A 19,124-nucleotide genomic window follows, 5' to 3' on the forward strand; every position below is an offset into this window, starting at 1 on the left:
CATGGCAAAGGCGGGTGGGACAGACAGGGAGACATGAACACAGACAGACACAAGGAAATGGGGGATAATAGAGTTATTCATACCTATCTTCATTTTTATCAAATTGCCTATTCGTTTTTTTAGCTGCTTTATTGGAGGCAAAGGTGAGGGCATAGTGTGCCACTCATTAGTTCATCTATCACTACCATAATCTGGATGAATTCCCATGTAATTTTGCCCACGTTTCCATGGTTCCTTTTGGAAGAAATTCAGTGACTTTAGCGATTCCCTGACTTCCCTCTGCACAATCATCACATCAAAATTTATATCTTTCCAGTGCATTTGTTTAAGAGAAAATATCAGCAAAATACAGGTAACCCTGAAGCCATATTTTGTTTTTAGTGCGAACACTAAACATGCCACCATGGTAACCTAAGATGGAGATGATTGCAAACATTATACCTGTTTTGCCAGCAATATATTATGATCAATCATATTACAATCATTATAGATACATTAGTTTGCTGAATTTAGGATTTAGTTGCTTGTGTGGATTTAAACTCTTAGTCTTGTTTCATCTTCAGATAAGTGAAGAATTCTCTTGCATTCTCTGGAGCTCACGTGGCACTTGTAGAATGTCTGACTGCACCTCATTATCATTCTGCTATAAGAGAAAACACACTCTGCCATCACAATTGTCTTTGGAGGAGCTAAGAACAGGATGCACCATTGATGTTCACTCAAAAAAGTGATAGTGGAAATGTTTTGGTAACATTTGTATACTTGGATGCAAGCACTTTATTTAAATGGTTTCATTGACAGAAAGAAAAAAAACTGTAGGGTTGTTTTATTGCATGTTCCAAACCTTTAGCAAATCTTGACATTTCCAGCTTGTAGGTCTGGAGAATGTGGTTGTTGTTTCCTGTCATGAAAGTGATTTTGAAAACAGTGTTGCCAAAACAGTAGAGAAAGAAGAAATGCATGTAAATGCGTGGTCAGGGGCTTAAACACCCAATCGACATTCAGTGAGTCAGACTAAATGAAGAAAAACAGCATTATCTTTCACATATACTGAATAGAGAAGTACATAATATAAAATCTCCTGCCATTCTCAGGACATTTTTTCCACTTTCCACTTCATTTTGCCACTTAAGGCCATTAAATTGGAGATTAACATTTACACAAAAATGTATCATGTTACTGACAAAAACAGTATTTGCACCCGCTGCCTGAGCAGTCAATGTCTAAATGTGAGAATCAAAGACATGTAGGAATGTATGAATGAAAGATTTAAAATTATCACATCTACATTCATCTTTTGTCTTAGTGTTCAGAATTTTAATTGTTAAACTGGTGGAGCAATCACAGTAAAATTGGCAAAAGGAGTTCATGAAAGAACACACCGCTTACAGAGGATACAAGCTGCAAACATAGAGTCCAACAGCATCTAAAGGTGTTTCTGTGCATGTAGAGAAACGTTACTGTCTCTCCATGTCTCTCCCGAAGCTCCATCTTGGAGCCGTGAAGCAGCGCAGGGAGTGGGAATCAGGATGGCAAGAAGAGGATGAAGGGGGCAGAGTTGTGGTGAACCAAAATCTCTCTGTTCAGTCATCCATTTGATGTTCCTCTCGCTTCTCTGTAATAGGTTCATGTCCTTGAGAGAAAAGCCTGAAAACAGCAAGATTCATCAAGAGGAACTTGAGTAACTTTTAAATCTGTTCTTACTTTCCTTGGATACATGCAGATTTCACGCTTGCCATCTTATCGTGGTTTGATACTAGGCAAAGGCAGAACCGCATGAATTATAGATCAGCTTATATTCGACAGATCTTATGTAGTAAGCGGGGTGAAAACGAAACCCGATCAAATAATAACGCCATTAAAAACAAATAAACCTCTTATTCTACTGGGTCAGTCACGTTTTTGGGATCAAAAACAATTAGTGTCTCCTGAATCTGAATCGATTAAAAAAAAAAATACTGCATGGCAAGCACAGAACATGGTGTTTAGAATTTAGAGTAACGGATGGCACCATCCAGTTTGTCGATAAACCAAATCCTCACTTAAATGAGAAATCCACGCAGTGTTGCTGCCAGTTGAGCTGGAGGGCTCTGGATAAGCCTGATTACTTTGGGTTGACTGCAGCAGATCGAAGTAATCCCCAAATACTACATAAGTATGTACATGGAACAAACATGGTATATTAAAACACAGTGAGACAATGCAAGTGCTGCAAATTTTGTTAGTATTTATCGGAGGGCAGCAAAGGTGAAGGTGTGCAAATGTAGCAGTGTGAGTGTCAATGTGCATGTGTGAGTGTAGGCCTGTTTGCAAAAGCTGCAGCGTGTTTGTTTGTTTGTGGTGGCTCGTTGCTGAAATGGAGCATGCTTGGTTTGATAATCAGGATTCAGGGATCACCTTTAGCCTCTGTAATCAGTAAGACCTGTCCTAGAGCTACCAAACAGAGAGAGAGAGAGGAGGGAAGAAGTTATAGTGCAGATGAGGACACCGAGATCCCCCAGTGGTGCAGCTAAAAAATGAGAGAATGATGGAGACTGAATTGAATAAACTAAAACTCATCATTCCCTGCAATTTACCCTTTTACACTGCAACAAATCTATGAGTAATCTTGATAAATGCCTTGCTTATGTGCTCTATGTAGCTTTAACAACATGAATAAAAGATTGGTCTTCATACTCAAAGGACAATTTTGACATTTTGGGAAAACGCTTATTAGATGAGATGACAAGTAATACTGTTGGATCTGGACACCAAGTGTCAAGCTACATCTAACAACCACCTAACTTTGCTTAGCACAAAAACTGGAAACATGGAGAAGCAGCTAGTCTGGCTCTGTTTACTGCACTTTGCTTTTAAGAGTAGAGAACCAAGTTACAACCTGTTATTTAGTAACCTTTCCAAGTGCCACAGGCAGCTTCTGAGCTAAGCTGAGATAGTGCCAGCCGGTGGTTTGTTTCTCAAGTACGCAAGGTTATGCGTGATGTAAATTTCATCCTTTCCCCAAGTCTGAGAGAGTGTACAGACCCCTTCACATATGTCCATCTGCAGCTCTAAATTTGTGTCCACACTGACAGTCCACAGAGCTACAGTGCTATAACAGGAATAAAACGCATGCTCAGAAGTATTGTGCATGTGTGGAACGCCGATCTACCGCACATGTATGGAATGGAGTCCAACAAACAAACTGCAAACAAGCTAGAAAGTAGTTTAAGGTCAGTGTTGTACTTTCTGCATACATGAATACGCAAAGTATGCAAAGGTCAGTTAGAGTCCTTGTGACATAAATTAATCTTATTAATGGTATACTTCCCGAAGTACACAAGGATATGCATGATGCAAATGTTGTCCTTTCCGAAGTCGACGAGAGTCCACGTGGACCCCTTAGTGGGTGTCTGTGTGCACCTCAAAATTTGTGTCCACATTGCAACCATGTTACAAAGACAGTAGCGTCCAGCAAAACATGCGGATGTCAATCTACCACACGTGCATGAAAAAGAGTTTTTCATGTGGGTGCAAGCGAACTAGAAAATAGTGTGAGGTCGGTGTTACACATTGCATACATGACTGTTTGCAAGGACCTGCTAGGGTATTTGTGACATAATATTTAGCAAAGATAGGCCAATGTTATATATCCCACAAGGAGGTGAGGACGTGCGTGATGTAAATTTCTTGCCTTCACCACGTCTGTAAAAATCCACATGGACCCCATTATGGATGTACATGTGCACCCTGAAATTTGTGTCCTTCAGCAACCATGCCAGGAACGCTGTAATGAGCATGCTCAGCAGTAGTGTGCATGAGTGAAACACATGGACACCAAACTAACACACATGTATGAATCACAGTTCTCCAAGCGGACTTTAAATTAGCATAAATCTGTTAATATACCTTCCAAATGCTAGGCTTTGCTTTGTTAGGGTCCTCAATCCATGAACGTTGACGGACTTGGGCATATCACTAATGTGCATGTACGCAACAGACTCTTTCCATGGAGTAGATAAGTAGTGTAGCAACAGCAACTACCATGTCCATCTGCACTGAAGTATGATCAAAGTTAAATAACAAAACTACGCATGTGTGGAGTCCACAGCTGACTATGTGTGCATCCGCAAAGGACTATAATCAAGGTCTGTGGACACCCAAGGACAGCTGCAGACACCCACGGTCGTGTAGTTGTTGCTGTTATGCTTCTTTTCTAGTTTCATACGTCCACACGGGATTATATCTACATACTCTGCGCATACACTCAGCTACCAAGCATGCATACTGTACCTTTGTAGTCTCCAGGCTGAATGAGGACATGTATTGAAGGGTGCGTGTGGACGACAACAATAGCTATGCATTTATGGTATCCACAGCTGTCTGTGGTCAGGTTTGCAAGGTAGGCAGTTAGCTGTACATTTACACTGACCACACATATGAAGATGGGCACATGAAAGTAGCATCTTCTTATCAGCTCTCGGCAGGAAGGTAAAAAAGCTTATTATTCAAAATGTCAGACTTTTCGTTGAATAGATGTTTGGAATATCTGCTTCTTGTATGTTCACTAACACAACTGTGTGTACTCTCAACATGTGAGTGAGTGTGTGAACTATCCACTGTGTCAGCATGTGTACACAGCAGGTCTCATTTCCTGATTCTCCGGTCAGATGCTGGTTTCTCTTTTGAGAGTCGGGCGCACAATGACATCAGCTTCCGCCAACACACAAGCCGTCACCATGGCACCACACAAAGACATTTCTAGCCCAGAGGGAGGGGAAGCATCATGCTTGACACATTTATAGGAGATGTCTGGGCTCCACTCCCCTCTTCTCCTATACCCTCCTCCTCCTTCTTTTTTTCCCCCCCAATTGCTGTTTGTCCAGCCGCCTGCTCTGTTTACCGGATCATCAAAGAGCTTCTCTGACTTCTGTGGCTAGAGTTCCCTGGGTCTGGCCTGGCGCTCCGTCTGCATTTTAGGCTCATTGCTTTTCTCTTCTCTTCCACTTGCTCCTTCGCTAATAGTATCCATTAAGCCCATTTGAAATCTTTCTTTCCCAGACTTCTATTTTAGACTTCCTACTTCTCTCCCCCTCTTTTGATTTCTTTTCTTGACAAATGGAGCCATGACTCCAAGGGCAAAGTGCCTGGAGAAGAAGTGACCACCCACAGGGCTTTGTCTAACTTTGCCCCAACGGACAGAAGGCCTGTGTACGAGAGAGGGAGTGTTACAGAAATACAGGGCAGAATATGGCAAGTAGAGGAAAATTCCACTGTAAATATATTCACTCTCAAGTTGGAAAATATCTGCCTGAAAATATCAAAGGATGATCTGTGGAGTAATTTTGTTACTTAGATATCTAAACCACAAAACGAAGGATGCTTTAATTTACAAAATCAATACTCTCTCACTAAGAGCATTTTAGATGAACATTCCCTAAGATAAATCAAATTGAATACTCTCATCTAATGAGGTTTAGTCTTAAATGTTAAGACGTCAAACATAAGAAAGTGAAAATTTTTCAGATTTTACTCCATTGCGACATAAAATGTTTGCCACTGAGCAAAACAGTTTATCCAAAACAGAGCACTTTGGTTTTCCGGTAAAGTGCTTTTAGTTGTTCCCTAGGCAAACAGGAATCAGATTTTCCTGTGAATAATTTGTGTTTTTGTAAGTACTATAGATGATATTTCTATTTTTTTTTAGATTATCTGTACTTGTATCAGAATACACCAAATTCAAACTCATGTAAAATAATCACTTCCAATCCTTTAACAATTCACATTGGATTTTTAAGTACTGTATGCAACAATACAAATAATTATTTTGGCACCACCTATTATATGCACATTAAATGATATACAACAACTTCACAGACTGTTCTGTAATGAAAATTAGTATAAAATAATTTTAAAAAGTCCTTGAAATCCATTGTCCAAATTGTGTAAGAAGCCAGTCCCAGCTCTAACTCTTCCTCTGCATCTAGTTTCACATAACATAAACTGAAGAATTACCCACTGAAGATATTTCACTGTTTCCTCCAGGGTCCTCCGGCAGGACAAATTCATTGATCAGCTCCTTGGAAAGTGCAGACATCATCTGCCTACTGTTTTGCCTGGAGCTAAAAATTTGCTCGCAAGCTGGATTTTCAGTGCTCCTGCTCAAAGCGTACCTTGATTTCTCTCTTTGCTTTTGTTCTGTCACACAAAAGCATTTTCTCCTTGTGGCCAACAATGGAACTCTTTACCAAGAATCTCTTGTGCAAGAGTTGTCACTTTATTGCAAAACAATTTACTTATCACTCAGACATATACAGATACAGTTAATGCAAATGATGACATTTGTATGATAAATCAGAACTCTTATGTGCAAATATCTAAAATAGTAAAGCATATAGGAACTTCTGGTACAGTGATGCTGCTGTTGCAGAGGGTAAGATTACTGATCTGTACAGTATAAGAATAATTTTGGACACCTCTCTTACAAGCTGAATCTTGCCATGTTTGTAACTATTTGAAGAAAATATACCTGATTCTGACAATTTTTACAACATTTTGTCTTGATGTGCTACAGATGAACATAATAAAGCTAAATAGTAAAGAAAATACCCTCAACTTATTGTCGCCTTTACGTCAGCTCAGGCTGAACAAGCTCAGCGTCTCATAGTCTGTCGCTCAGCTCGTGCAGAAGCTGCTTTCTGTACTTTTCAGGTCAAGTCAGGCTGGGTCACAAGAACTGTGTCGTGTTGCTTCCTCTCCTCTAACAGTGGCACCACTTTCCCTACAGCTGCATCCCTTGGGTCCGGCGTGAGGTGATTCATCTCAGGCCAGTTTGACAGCACCCAGGAAGGTGGAATCACCATCCAGGGACACGTTGGCAGCGGGCCGCGGGATCAGAAGCTCCAAGTAGTCTCCGACCTCCAGCTTCACAATACCTGAGGGATTCACATGCCCATTTCAGACCTTGGACTGGCATTTTGACATTGATCACCCCCTAACCCAGCTACTAACAGACAGCTTGCCTGAGGGAGAAGACACGCTGATTGACCTCCTAACAGCTGCTGCTGAAAGGTTGAAGATAGCTGGACACACACACAGTAAATACAGGCTCACCTCCCGTGTAGCAGGTGTTGAAAGCGTACTCAGGGTTCATGGTTTGGATGCAGCGGAACAGAAACACAAATGAGAGCTCATCTCCCACAACATTCCTCTTCCACCGGATCACCACGTGGCCCATTGCAAAGGTGCTGTCCATGTAGTAGACCTGCACACATCACAATTACCAGGTTAAATCCATGAGGCGTGGGTGCTATAGCATTTTCCAACTCATTTATTATTCATGCATAATTTGCATTTTCTCTTCTTTATCTGACCTTTCTTCAAGGTCTTTTAACCATGCTTACAGTGAGCACACCCTTTCCCCCCTGCACTGTATATAGAAAAACTTAAATTGTAAATGGACTAGTTGCGCCTCCTGGTGGGAAAACAGTGAAACGACAACATAAAAAAACTCTACCTGACTGTACACAAAGTAGAAGCCCTCCTCTCTGACCAATATGCGGTCGTTGTCCTCCTCCAGGGCAGAGCCTCTCTTCAGCCCAGTCTGCCAAGGGATACCTGTGTATAGTTCTGATGAAATTTCTGATCCAAAATAGAACATCACATTAGAAAACGTGCCACACCACCTGCAGCTAAACATCTGTTCCAACAGTCAGTGTGTTTGTGTTGCTGCTTGGGATTTCCTGCATACATGTTTATGTAGTTTTAACACAAAATCTATTTTGACTCCGTAACAATGGATATGATCAGTGAAAAGACAAACAAAAGTAATCCAAAAGAGCAAAAAGTGAAGAAGCACTCCATGAAATTCCAAGAAAAAGACAAATCATTCAACTGTCACTGCCTACATAAGACATACTGTACCTTTCCTGAAGGTTTTTCTGCTACTGTTTGCCAACAACTGCAGACAAGGCTGAGAAACTGTCACAAAACATGAGAGAAGAATCTTAGACATCTAGACATTACTTATTCCATTGCTAGTACTCTGGTTCAATCTGCTCCTTTCACATTTTTGGACAAAACTAATAGTTGGTAGCAACATCTTGCCTGGATATCAAAGCTAATAAGTTATTCACATTTGGCTATTAGTGTGTTTGGCAGTGGGTAATGTTTTTTGGGAAACTTTTCATTTTCTTGTCAATGGTCTAAAGAAAAAAGTGCAGACGGACTGACAGAGTCTTGTGATTTTCAGGCATATGAATAAACTTATTGTAACATATAGTATAGGAAATTAAACTCTAGAACCAGAATCAGCCAGGTATATATTGTACTGTATATGATATTACTCTTGCTACAAGTGAACCAACAGATGTGCATAAACAGAAAAATAATCACTACATCCTCCGCTAGGTCGTACCAAACGTCTCTTTTCCAGCTGCCGTCCTCTTCCTCCTTATCAGGTCGTTGGCATGTTGAGACCCAGGATAGTGCGGAGTCTCCTGGCTGCTTCTCCTGCCACTCTCGGTCTGTGCAGACATGATACAGTCCTTAGAAACACAGTGAATGCAAGTGAAACACAATACTCAACTTGTTGTAATGTCCCGGACTGGTGTTCTCTCACCTGGCTTCCGTACCTGGCCTCTTGACCCTCTTCTTTCCTGTGACAGGCTATTTTGAGTCCCTCTATTTCAGATCTGAGATCTACCAGTTGGTACAGGGACAAAGCTGACAGAAAAGAGGAGATGACAGCAGCTAGCGTTAGCAGGAAAACTGGCCAGGAGGGCCTTCCTTCACCTGCCCCTTGTCCAGCCCCAGGCTTCACACCTGCTAAAACCGTCATTGCATATAGTCTCCAGAGATCACGCTGACAGCATCACCAGTCTCACGCCTGAACTATGTTGCCTCTCTTTTGACAGACTCAAATTAGGAATGGTACATGTTTTCTTTTGTCAAGATTTCTCAAAAGCTGCTAGCTTTGCTCTCAACTCCTGCTTTTAAGCAAGACGGACTTCCTTAACTTTCGCTTTTGTCCTTCGTGGGCTGGATCCAGTCTAGTCTGGGGGACTACGCAGAAAAAATACAGTACAAAAAAGGGCAAAACAGCTTCCCCTCTACTGTTCCGCTCAGCTAACCACACTCACAGCTTCCTGCCTGACCAGACGGCCTGACAAATATATCTTCATCATGATAAAATGCATCTTAGCTTCTCCACATTTTACCAAATCAGCCATGTGAGTGGGCACACAAAATAACCTTGGCAGAATGATAAGAAAGAGCCTGGTTCTGAAACAGAAGCGATTTCAGACTAAGGAGAAATTATCGTTATTGACACCATAACATCTGAATATGACACGCACTAAAAGAAGGAAGTGCAGAAAATTTCCTTTAACTTTGAACAGCAACATGACAAAACAAACAAATTCTCAGAATAAAAAAGTGAAGTGATGCTACATTAGACGAATTATTTTGGAACTGGGACATTTAAAGAAAAAGAGAAAGAGAGAGAAGAAACAAGAAAAGAAGTTTGAATGTATCAATTTATTGCATGTTACAGTACAGAAAGAAGTGAAAATGTGTGCTTACAAAAGAAGTTGTCGACATTGTTTGGAAATAGAAAAGAAACACAACTCTGAAATGGAAAATCACTCAAACTGACTGCAGATGACTCATTCAGATGTCTGTCTGTTCAGATATTCCATCAGTGTTTGTTCAATGTGGAGTCACGGTAAGTTATGGTGGATGTACACAAAGTATGTCAACACTGTGCAGGTTCATTACAAAAAAATTTGCCAAGACTCAATGTAATCACATGCCAGTTTGCAAAGGCAACTTGCAAATTCCAAATTATGTCAAAAATTTAAACAGTACTCATTCCAATCTATTCACAATCATATGAACATTTCAAAAATAGTTTCCATACCTGGCTAATGATTTTATATATATATATATATATATATATATATATATATATATATATATATATATAAAAAAAGACATTCAGTTTGATTCCATTTCTTTTCATCAGCAGAGTGTTGGACAGTAACAATACATTTGTCTAGGATAATATTCTGTTCAGAATTAATTTGTTTTAGGCCAGCCAACGAAAACATTACATCAAATGAATGGCAACAAGTTCCTGAATGGTGCAATGCAAACTAACGGCAGAAGTGCATAAAACATAGCTAGTGGAACACAAAGTGTGAATATTCACATGGTTGGAATCAGATTGCACAATGTGCACTAACTCAGCATATGGATTTAATATAATACAAAAAATGCCTGAAATTGTTCAGTGTCACCATTGGAAAAAAAGAAGTCACACAAAAGGGAGAAAAGAATATAATTACACAATTTTTATAAAGCATGTTAATTTAAGACCACCATTTACATTCACAGTAGCCTTTACACCATTTTTCAAGTTGTCGTCACGTTGACGCACACAATTTCGTCTTTTGGTGTCGTCAAATTTTGTTTTGCATACTGTTGACTAACAGTATCAAATATGGCTAAAGAGATCTGTTGAGTGTATTCAAATGGCTTTCATATCACTGCAGTGCAGTGTGCTGCATTTAGAAAAGCAAGAGCAGATAATAGTGTTTTAATTGTCAGACTCTGCTCCACCCCGTGGAAGACATGCAGGAAAGGTTAATTAGCTCATTAAAAGCCCTCCAAGTGAGTAAAGCCATTTTGCCACACTAGCATGGTGTGACAGAATCCTCCAATTCACAATTACAGTGCTGATGATAAAAAGCTTTCAAATAAACACAACATTTGATTAAAAACGCTCACACTTTATTCCTAGTTCTCAAAGGACAGGCTCCGATTTTTTCCAAACTATCTTAATACTATACTCACACCTCCATATACTGAATATGTACCTTGAAATAACTATTTGTCGTGTTAATTGTTCTTTTTTGTCTGTACAGACCATTCAGAAATCCCTCCCTTATGCAACTAAGGCCAGTTTTCAGCAAATGTTTTACTTTCTGTTTCTGCAGGTATCCGAGGGTATTCCAGGTTTTAGCATTCCGACTTAGACATATACTTATTTTAGTCCAGTACTTTTTCTGAGAAATTCCCTTTTATGGAACATGCCAGACCGGAGTTTCTTGTTGATCTACAGTAGACAGTAATAGTAACATGGTGATTTTTCTTTCTTTCTCAATAAAGCATTCTGGAATATACCAGCATCATTGTATTACTCAGACTACTGAAGCCCTATATTATCTTACTGGCAGAACTGTATGTACAAAATCAGAGACTGTATATTTTGTTTCTTAATCTGGATTTACTCTAATGGTCAGTAGGGATTACAGCAACCAGTAACTCTTTCAGTACACTGACATGAACTGTAGCACTGCATCAAGATAGCCTTAAAGAAATCTGAACTTATCTGTAAATAACAAACCACACAGAGCAAAAGCTCATTAAAAAAGCTAGAGAAATCAAATTTATGCTGTAGCAACTGCAGCCTATTGAAAAAAAAAGATTAGCATGTGTGCTAATTGTATTGTAACCAGACATGATACCAGGGAGAAAAGCTTATTCTAAGCCCAAAGAAACAGAAGCAGTCTGACAAAAAAAAGTTCTTTTTGAAAGGCAGAAGTATCCAACATGTCACCTTACATTCCTGACCACTTCATCCCAGCGAACACTTTTGTAGCTGAACACAATTATTCAACAGTAAGCTTTATGCTATTGTTGCAGACAAAACTTTCAAAGGTATACAGAAATATTAATCACTACAATGACAGGATATGCAAGACTGCAGCACATGTATATTAATGTTTCTTGCCTAAAGGGGAGAGGAAAAAAACACTGCTTATGCTCCTCAAAGTATTGCTCAGAAGATGTTAGTCCACAATCAAACACAGGCAAACCTGGACAGAAAAGTGCAATGTATTAACAAAGATATATATATTTACAGTATCCTACATATTGTCAGTGTTTAATTTTGTATATCAGAAGACTTGTAATTTTAACTCCAGTAATAATCAATTTTTCGCTGAAGAACAATAGGCCCTTATATGGTCACGATACTATGACAACCTGTTTAATTTATTTTGATTAATTTCAGCAGACTCACGACAGCAAATTCTTCTGTGGCTGTGACATGTCTTGTGGTGTGGGCATGTATGCTCTGGCTTCATTCATAAAAGGTCATAAATACATGCATTCATAGCTGAAACACAAAAGAACTCAGGAGGGCATCGTTAGCCTCTCTCAAACCCTTAAAATAGTGAAAACATGGTAAATTTACAGAAAGGTAAAAAGAGTGAAATAAAATACAAACCCAGACAAAAGCTTAAAAAAATGTACATTCTTTCCAAAATTCAATGAAGTCCCTCCAATCAGTTTACTTCATCCAGCCCATCATCTGTAGCTAACAGTTATTTTCTGACAGATTTTTCAGATAATGGTGACACTAGCTGAGGGCTGAGCGCTCTCCTCGTGGGCATGGCTCTTCAGCAGGTCTTTCATGAACTGCTCCAAAGCAGCGAAGTAGCCCTGACACTGCCACGTGTCATTGTGCGTGCCCTCTGGAAAGATAGCCAGGCGTTTAGTCCGCGCAGGAGACAACTCATACAGTTGTTTCATCATAACTGGTGGGATGAGCTGGTCTGACAGACCAGACACAAACAGCGAAGGCATGCGGCACAGCGCCACCTGCCGATAGGACAGGAACTGATTCCTATAGCACCATAAGGGCAGCAGGCGCATGGGCAAGAAGGAGAAGAGCGTTGCTGCCATGTGGGGGATGCTGAGGAAGGTGTTCTCCACAATAATGGCTGCTACACGGTGAGGGTTGACTGATGCCAAGCGCACGGCCACAGCCCCTCCTAATGAGCGACCAAAGAGTACCACCTTTGTCTTGTCCAGATCAGGACGGGTCATCACATAGTCCAGTGTGGCCTCTGCATCCAGGTACAGCCCATCCTCACTGGGCTCCCCCTCGCTTTTTCCATAGCCACGATAGTCCACCAGCACCACGTTAGCTTTTAGATTGACCAGCATCAACAGGGCGTTTGGCACCCTGTGACCAATATTACCTGCATTACCATGGAAATAAAGGATGGTAGGTGGAGCAGAGGAAGTGGGGCTGCTTTGATTGCCAGAGGTGACTCCAGGAGGTGAGTCCCCTCCTGTGTAACGGAGAAGGATGAGGTTTAGCTTCACACCATCTTTGGTGCGAATGTACACATTCTCGTGTGGGATTCCTGTTGGCATGGGAACATAAAGGCGAGAGGAGGAGGGCTGGTCGGGGAAGTAGAGGAGAACATCCTGGAATTTGTAGAGGATTCCCGCCACGGATGCTAGGATGAGTGCAAGGAGAAAAAACCCTCCATACAGGTGGAAGGTAAGGATGAGGGCCAAAAGAGACACTCGACAGGCACCCCAGGACCAGGAGGCCAGAGTCAGAGTACAGCGCTCCATCGCCCCCCACAGCCTCCAGGGCTTCTCCATGGCTACACAAGAGCTGAGTCACAAGACACAAACTCTGCAAATAAACAATCCAAAGAGAGAGTGCACAGAAAAGAAAGGGGAGAAGAGGTTAGTACGTCTATAAAGAAATTACTTTAGAATACAGAAGCTCTCTTCAGCATCAATGTAATAATAAACATCATGTTCACTATCCATGAGGGTAGTTGTTAACTGTTTACTTAATCTGAAAAAAAAAAATATGGACACAATGTCAAATAAATTGCTTGTGTAATATAACAATCCCAAATCTAATGTACCAGTAAACATTAACCTCCTAAGTCCCGAGCTTCGGTCGGGCTTGCATTTTAGATTTCTTTTAGTGATTTGGGATAAGGAGTAACCAATAAATACAATAATTAGATAATATCTGTTTATTACATTTATTATATTTTGTTATATTTATATTGGTATTATTGTTGTTGTTGCCATTTTTATTATAACAACTATTTTTTATATTATTTTATTTTAGCATTATTATGAACTATGTGCTCTTTTTGAAGAAAAAAAAAAGATGTCCACATATGAGCATGGCAAGTCTTTGGAGGTGAAACAATACTGTAATTTGTATAACATTCATGCAATAAATGGCTGAAGAAAACATCTGATAACGATCATCTTATTATAAGATGAATCCAAGGTTTTTTTGAATGCAGTCGGATTTATTCAAAAGTCTATTTTACAGTGCAGAAATGTGATTCAGATAAAGACAACAATAAAAAGCATTACTTGAGGCAGAAGGTTAAAAAAAAATTCCATCAAAGCTGAAGCCTTTGCCAATGCCCTATAAAAACAACATAATGGATTTATCACTAACAATCCTGAACTGCCATCCAAAACTACCTCTGTTCTAAAGTTTCTGAAATTTAAGCATCCAGCTACTCGAACCAACAATGGACATTTTCCTAATAATACTAATCATAAATTACAACAAAATACTGTGTAATAATACAGTGACTGGAGAACCTGCAACTGCAGTCAGTCTTAACCAACCCTTGCCTATCAGTGTGTCACAATCAGCTAGAAAAATGTTAACCAGTAACGCTCTCTGCTGGTCCATTAAGAGCCTCGTGTATTGCATCATTTTGCTTTTTTTTCCCATCTTTTGTTGCTGTAACTACACCCGATTAGATAGCACCAACTTCTGATGAACTGAAAATGCCAGCTCAACCAGATGCAGGAACAGTGTGCGGGTAGATCCACTGCTGAGGTTCTCCAGGTCCCCAGAGTTAGAATAAATTAGCATAGCTTGGAGCAAAATGTAGGTGATTTTACAAATATAGAAAAACCACTAAAACATGTATCGACTCCACCCACAGGGAAGAAATGGTGACAGCTGCTGCAAGCCTGATGTAAAGCTTACACGACTAACGTTTGGAGAGCTTTGACAGTTAGCTAGCTTATGGTAACCAACGGCAGTCATCAGCCAGCATCATTTCTGCTCTGTCAAAACAAGGTGTCCATTCAGCCTCGGAGGTACACCGAGCTCTGAAGTTACTGACGCTAAAATCGATGAAAACCCAATTTAAAACCAACGTCAGCTGCAATCGAGCTAGCTCAGTGACAGGCATGCTAACAATTAAGCTATCCTTTCCTCCCACTACCCTGCTAGTGCTGTTCGCGCTGTTAATGTAGCTGTACAAGTTAGCCACCTCAATAATGGTTAGCACAGCAGCCACCTACTCACCCTTCTCTCATTTTAGCGTCTCAGCTGCATGAAATTTGTACAAAACAGTGACACATCGGCAGCACAGTCACTGTCATTCAGCTCTGTACTAGTGAACAAAATTATAGTTCCAGTAACAAGCTACGTGATTGAGTGTCAGCAGCAACCGGCGAGACTAGCTATACAGCTGGTTAGCATTACTGGTGTAGCACTTTTGACTTCCGTGTAGCGTTCAGCAGAAAGAGACAAGTTCCGGTGAACAGATGGTCCGCACACATCAATTTAACCGGTGTTAAAATACAGAAAGAGCACAGCAGCAGCTACTAATACCAATATCGATTAAATAATAATAATAACGCGTAATGCAAACGACTTGAACACAAGGTTTGATCTGGAGTTCACTAACACTGGTCTTCAAGCAAAATGCTTCCACAATAAAAGTGGTTAAATTTTACCTACTTTCAGTTACTAAGAAAAGAACAAAATAAGTCAGAAGAGATGGTTGGCGCAAGTTATCAAGATGCAGTAATAAGTCAACATTGAATTCTATACGAAGTAATGACAGGGTGATTTTTAATTGAAAGGATATGTATGTGTCTGAGCTACAAGTTCTGACTCAAAACATTTCTGCAATGTAGAACATATTCATCTATGCTAATGATTTGATAGAACATGCCCTCTTTGACATATTATACACTTTGCTACATTTCATAAGCCACTGCGAACATTGACCTAAGTCATATGTAGCAGCTATTGTCAGTGTGTGATACTTTTATCAAATTTTCTCATGGTTTTTTTTTTTTTTTTTTACCTGAGGAACCAAAGATGCCTCGAAACTGTGTAAACAATGCATATAACTTTTGTTATATTTGTGGTGAGGTAACCTTTCCATCACAAAAGCGCAGTATAACTGCTGTTGTGAAAAAGGCCTATTATATTTATTTTAGATGCAAAATAGGGGATCAGGACAAGAGTTGGGCCCCACATTATTTTTGTAACACATGTACAACTAATCTTCGTCAGTGGCTCCACAAAAAAAGAAAATCTATGCCTTTCACAATTCCAATGATTTGGCGAGATCCAACAGATCACAGAAGTAATTGCCATTTTTGTATCGTCCCCTCAGTTGCAAAACGAATATCAAGAAAGAAAAAAATGACTGTGCAGTATCCAAATATTCCATCAGCTCTGTGCCCTGTACCTCATGCAGAAAAACTACCAGGTCCTGATCCTCCAGAATCCTTCTCGCTAGACTCGGATGATGAACAAGATGAGGATGAGCACCAGGATACAGCTCATCTGTGGCATCAACATCAGCTGACCCAGACATTAGGCCACCATACCCCTCTACTAAACCATATCTCATATCACAGGGTGAACTAAATGATCTGGTAAGGGATTTGGAACTGCCCAAGAGTAGGGTTAGGCTGATCCTGATGTTGTGTACAAGAGACAAGCCAAAAAGTGCCATGTACATACTGAATAACTGTTGTTTTAAGTGATGTTTTATGTGATGTTCCAGTTTGTATTTTCCTAATACATTTATTTACAAAAAGTCATGAGACTTCTTTTGTTTAATCCTTGCCAGGGTAGAATTTGGACACTTCAGATATAAGTATTCTTTCAAATGCAAGATTTATGTACATGTATATACATAATAAAACTTTGTCATTAAATATCTTGGAAACATTAGCCAATCATCAATTTTATCATTTGTTTTCCAGGTCATCTTATCAACGTATATAAGATTTAGCCAATTTTATCTTGGAAGCAATTTCCCAAAAACTGTATGCCAGTGTAATCAGCGTTCCATGTACAATTCAATTTTAAGCCACCAGGTGATGCTGTTCGACAGAAAATAATCCTGAAAACTCACTAAATCAAGCTTATTGTTGTAGGGTTAAAAGTGAACTCAAATCTAATAGATTAAGGGTGTTTTAGTGAACATGAACAATGACCAATGCAGTACGCAAATAGGTTGAGAACTGTGGGAAGCTTATCATTTGTAACACACAAGCAAATACAGGACATTTTTGATACTGACATTGGACTTTACAAATCAGCACTACGTTAGTGAAAGAGAGGGCCTTGAATATTTTTAAGACTTTTTCCAATCTTTTATTTCCCTCAAGAATTATCCTTTTCCTTTCCTTTTTGACAGTGTGTCGGTGGAGTCAGAACCGACACATTTCACAGTCTACAAAAGTGGGCCAGTTGTAGGTGTGAAAGCCGTAACACTCTGGTGGTGTAGGGTGATGACAGAAATACCCATGAATAAAATGAATGAAAGAACAGTCAGGGCAGGAAGCATGTCAGCCTGCACACAACTACCACCTCAGTTCCTGTTTACCTGCAAAAACAATCTATGTACATTTTACAATGTAAATTCAGCAAAACAAACAAAGGTGAGGTAACTGAGAATTTGAGCTGACTGATGGTAATTACACTCATACTGTTTATTAGTTTACAGACATTTAAATGACACTACAATGCAAAGGAATTACTAACTACAAACTTGAATAGCACATGTTGATATTTTCCATCTTTGTAGATTGCCCATTTGTAGTCTTGTTTTTTTTTTTTAATACCTTGTTCACACTCAGTGTGACCTTGGAGGAGACAGATTATGTGCACACTAGCACAACTGTTAGCTGTTTAATTCTGTCCTTGGGGTTTGTTGATTTGATTCTGTGTTGTCCAAGCCAGCATTGAAACCTTTGAATGGAGCATGCTGTTCTTTTTTGTTGGACAAAAACTTCACAAGCTTGCAAAATTAAGTCAGAATAGATCCATCCACGCATTAGGTATACACGCTTTGTGATTCTGTAGAGCGTCACAGGGGGGCTGGAGCCTTTGTAGTTGACTTTGGGCAAAAGGTGGAGTACACAATAGACTTGCCACAGGACTAACACAGGGCTCCCACCTGTCACCAATTTAAAATAACCAATTCACTCACCATGCATATCTTTGGACTGCAGAAAAACACACACATGCAAACATGTAAACTTCATGCAGAAAGGCAGAAAGGAGCTCGTAGGTTTAAAACAAGAATCTTCCGGCTATGAGGCAACAATTCTAATAACTGCAACACTATGCTGCCTAAGTCAGAATACAACTCACCCAAAATATAGTCAGCATATTAAAGCATATGATTGATGTCACAAAAATTGTGACAACAGCAATAATGAACCTTAAAGCTGCAATACGTGATCTCAAAAAAAAAGATATAGACAGTCTGTATAGTTTGGTGGCTCCACAGACAGTCTACGCTGGGCCTATTCAATTGGCGGCCCGCGGGCCACATCCGGCCCGCGGACCCCTCACAACTGGCCCACCCCCCAATGACCCCTTTCCAACCATCTAAAGCAGCCCTATTCAACTAGCGGCCCGCGGGCCACATGCGGCCCGAAAGCAACCCTCGAGACGACAAGTTCTTACAAAAATTCCAACATTATTGCGAACATTGAATGCAACACTTGCCGTAACCTAGCAACTAACCCACAATGCATTGCGTTGAGGAGACGCGTTTGAAAAGTTAACATTAGCAGTTCTATACAGGTGAAAATAGCATCATGTCTTATTCTATCCTGAAACGACAAATCGGCGAGGAAAACCGTCGGTTTAATCCTGCGTGGACTGACAAGTATTTATTTATTTACTACCAAGTCCGAACGCCAAACCAATGTGTTTACTCTGCAACGAGTGCGTTGCAGCGCTGAAAGATTATCATGTCCGAAGACACCACATTGAAAAACATGCCGCGTTTCGGACAAACTTTCCCGAGGGATGTCATGAGAGAGCGGCTATAATTCAGAGTTTGACTGCATCTTACAACCGGAGCTGTACTACAATGAAGCGGACCTGCACAGCTCAGGAAAGGGCCACGAAAAAGAGGCCGTTCACAGACTCAGAAACTGTGAAGGACTGCATGTTGGCTGTCGTGGATGAAGTTTTAACGGACGATAAAGTTAAGACGAGTGTGACATCTGCTATCAAACAG

The 19,124-nt window shown here is 40.2% G+C and overlaps 2 protein-coding genes across 3 annotated transcripts; both read right to left on the minus strand.

The window, feature by feature from the left end:
- Nucleotides 1–6,235: 6,235 nt before the first annotated feature.
- Nucleotides 6,236–9,931, minus strand: tnfsf13b (TNF superfamily member 13b). 2 transcript variants are annotated; one of them, XM_023267299.3, is made up of 6 exons: nt 8,600–9,931; nt 8,396–8,504; nt 7,903–7,959; nt 7,496–7,596; nt 7,093–7,243; nt 6,236–6,914 (listed from the first exon to the last, which is right to left on the minus strand). In XM_023267299.3, the coding sequence occupies exons 1-6, from the start codon at nt 8,816–8,818 to the stop codon at nt 6,802–6,804; spliced, it is 750 nt and encodes a 249-aa protein (XP_023123067.1). In that variant the 5' UTR covers nt 8,819–9,931; the 3' UTR covers nt 6,236–6,801. The 2 variants fall into 2 exon arrangements, with proteins under 2 accessions (XP_023123067.1, XP_023123066.1); XM_023267298.3 differs by having other exon boundaries at nt 7,496–7,620.
- Nucleotides 9,932–10,301: 370 nt separating this feature from the next.
- Nucleotides 10,302–15,341, minus strand: abhd13 (abhydrolase domain containing 13). Its single transcript, XM_023267297.3, has 2 exons — nt 15,146–15,341; nt 10,302–13,477 (listed from the first exon to the last, which is right to left on the minus strand). The coding sequence occupies exon 2, from the start codon at nt 13,441–13,443 to the stop codon at nt 12,388–12,390; it is 1,056 nt and encodes a 351-aa protein (XP_023123065.1). The 5' UTR covers nt 13,444–13,477; nt 15,146–15,341; the 3' UTR covers nt 10,302–12,387.
- Between the last annotated feature and the right edge of the window lie 3,783 nt (nt 15,342–19,124).

Source organism: Amphiprion ocellaris, chromosome 11 (genome assembly GCF_022539595.1).
Source record: "Amphiprion ocellaris isolate individual 3 ecotype Okinawa chromosome 11, ASM2253959v1, whole genome shotgun sequence".
Taxonomy (NCBI): domain Eukaryota; kingdom Metazoa; phylum Chordata; class Actinopteri; family Pomacentridae; genus Amphiprion; species Amphiprion ocellaris.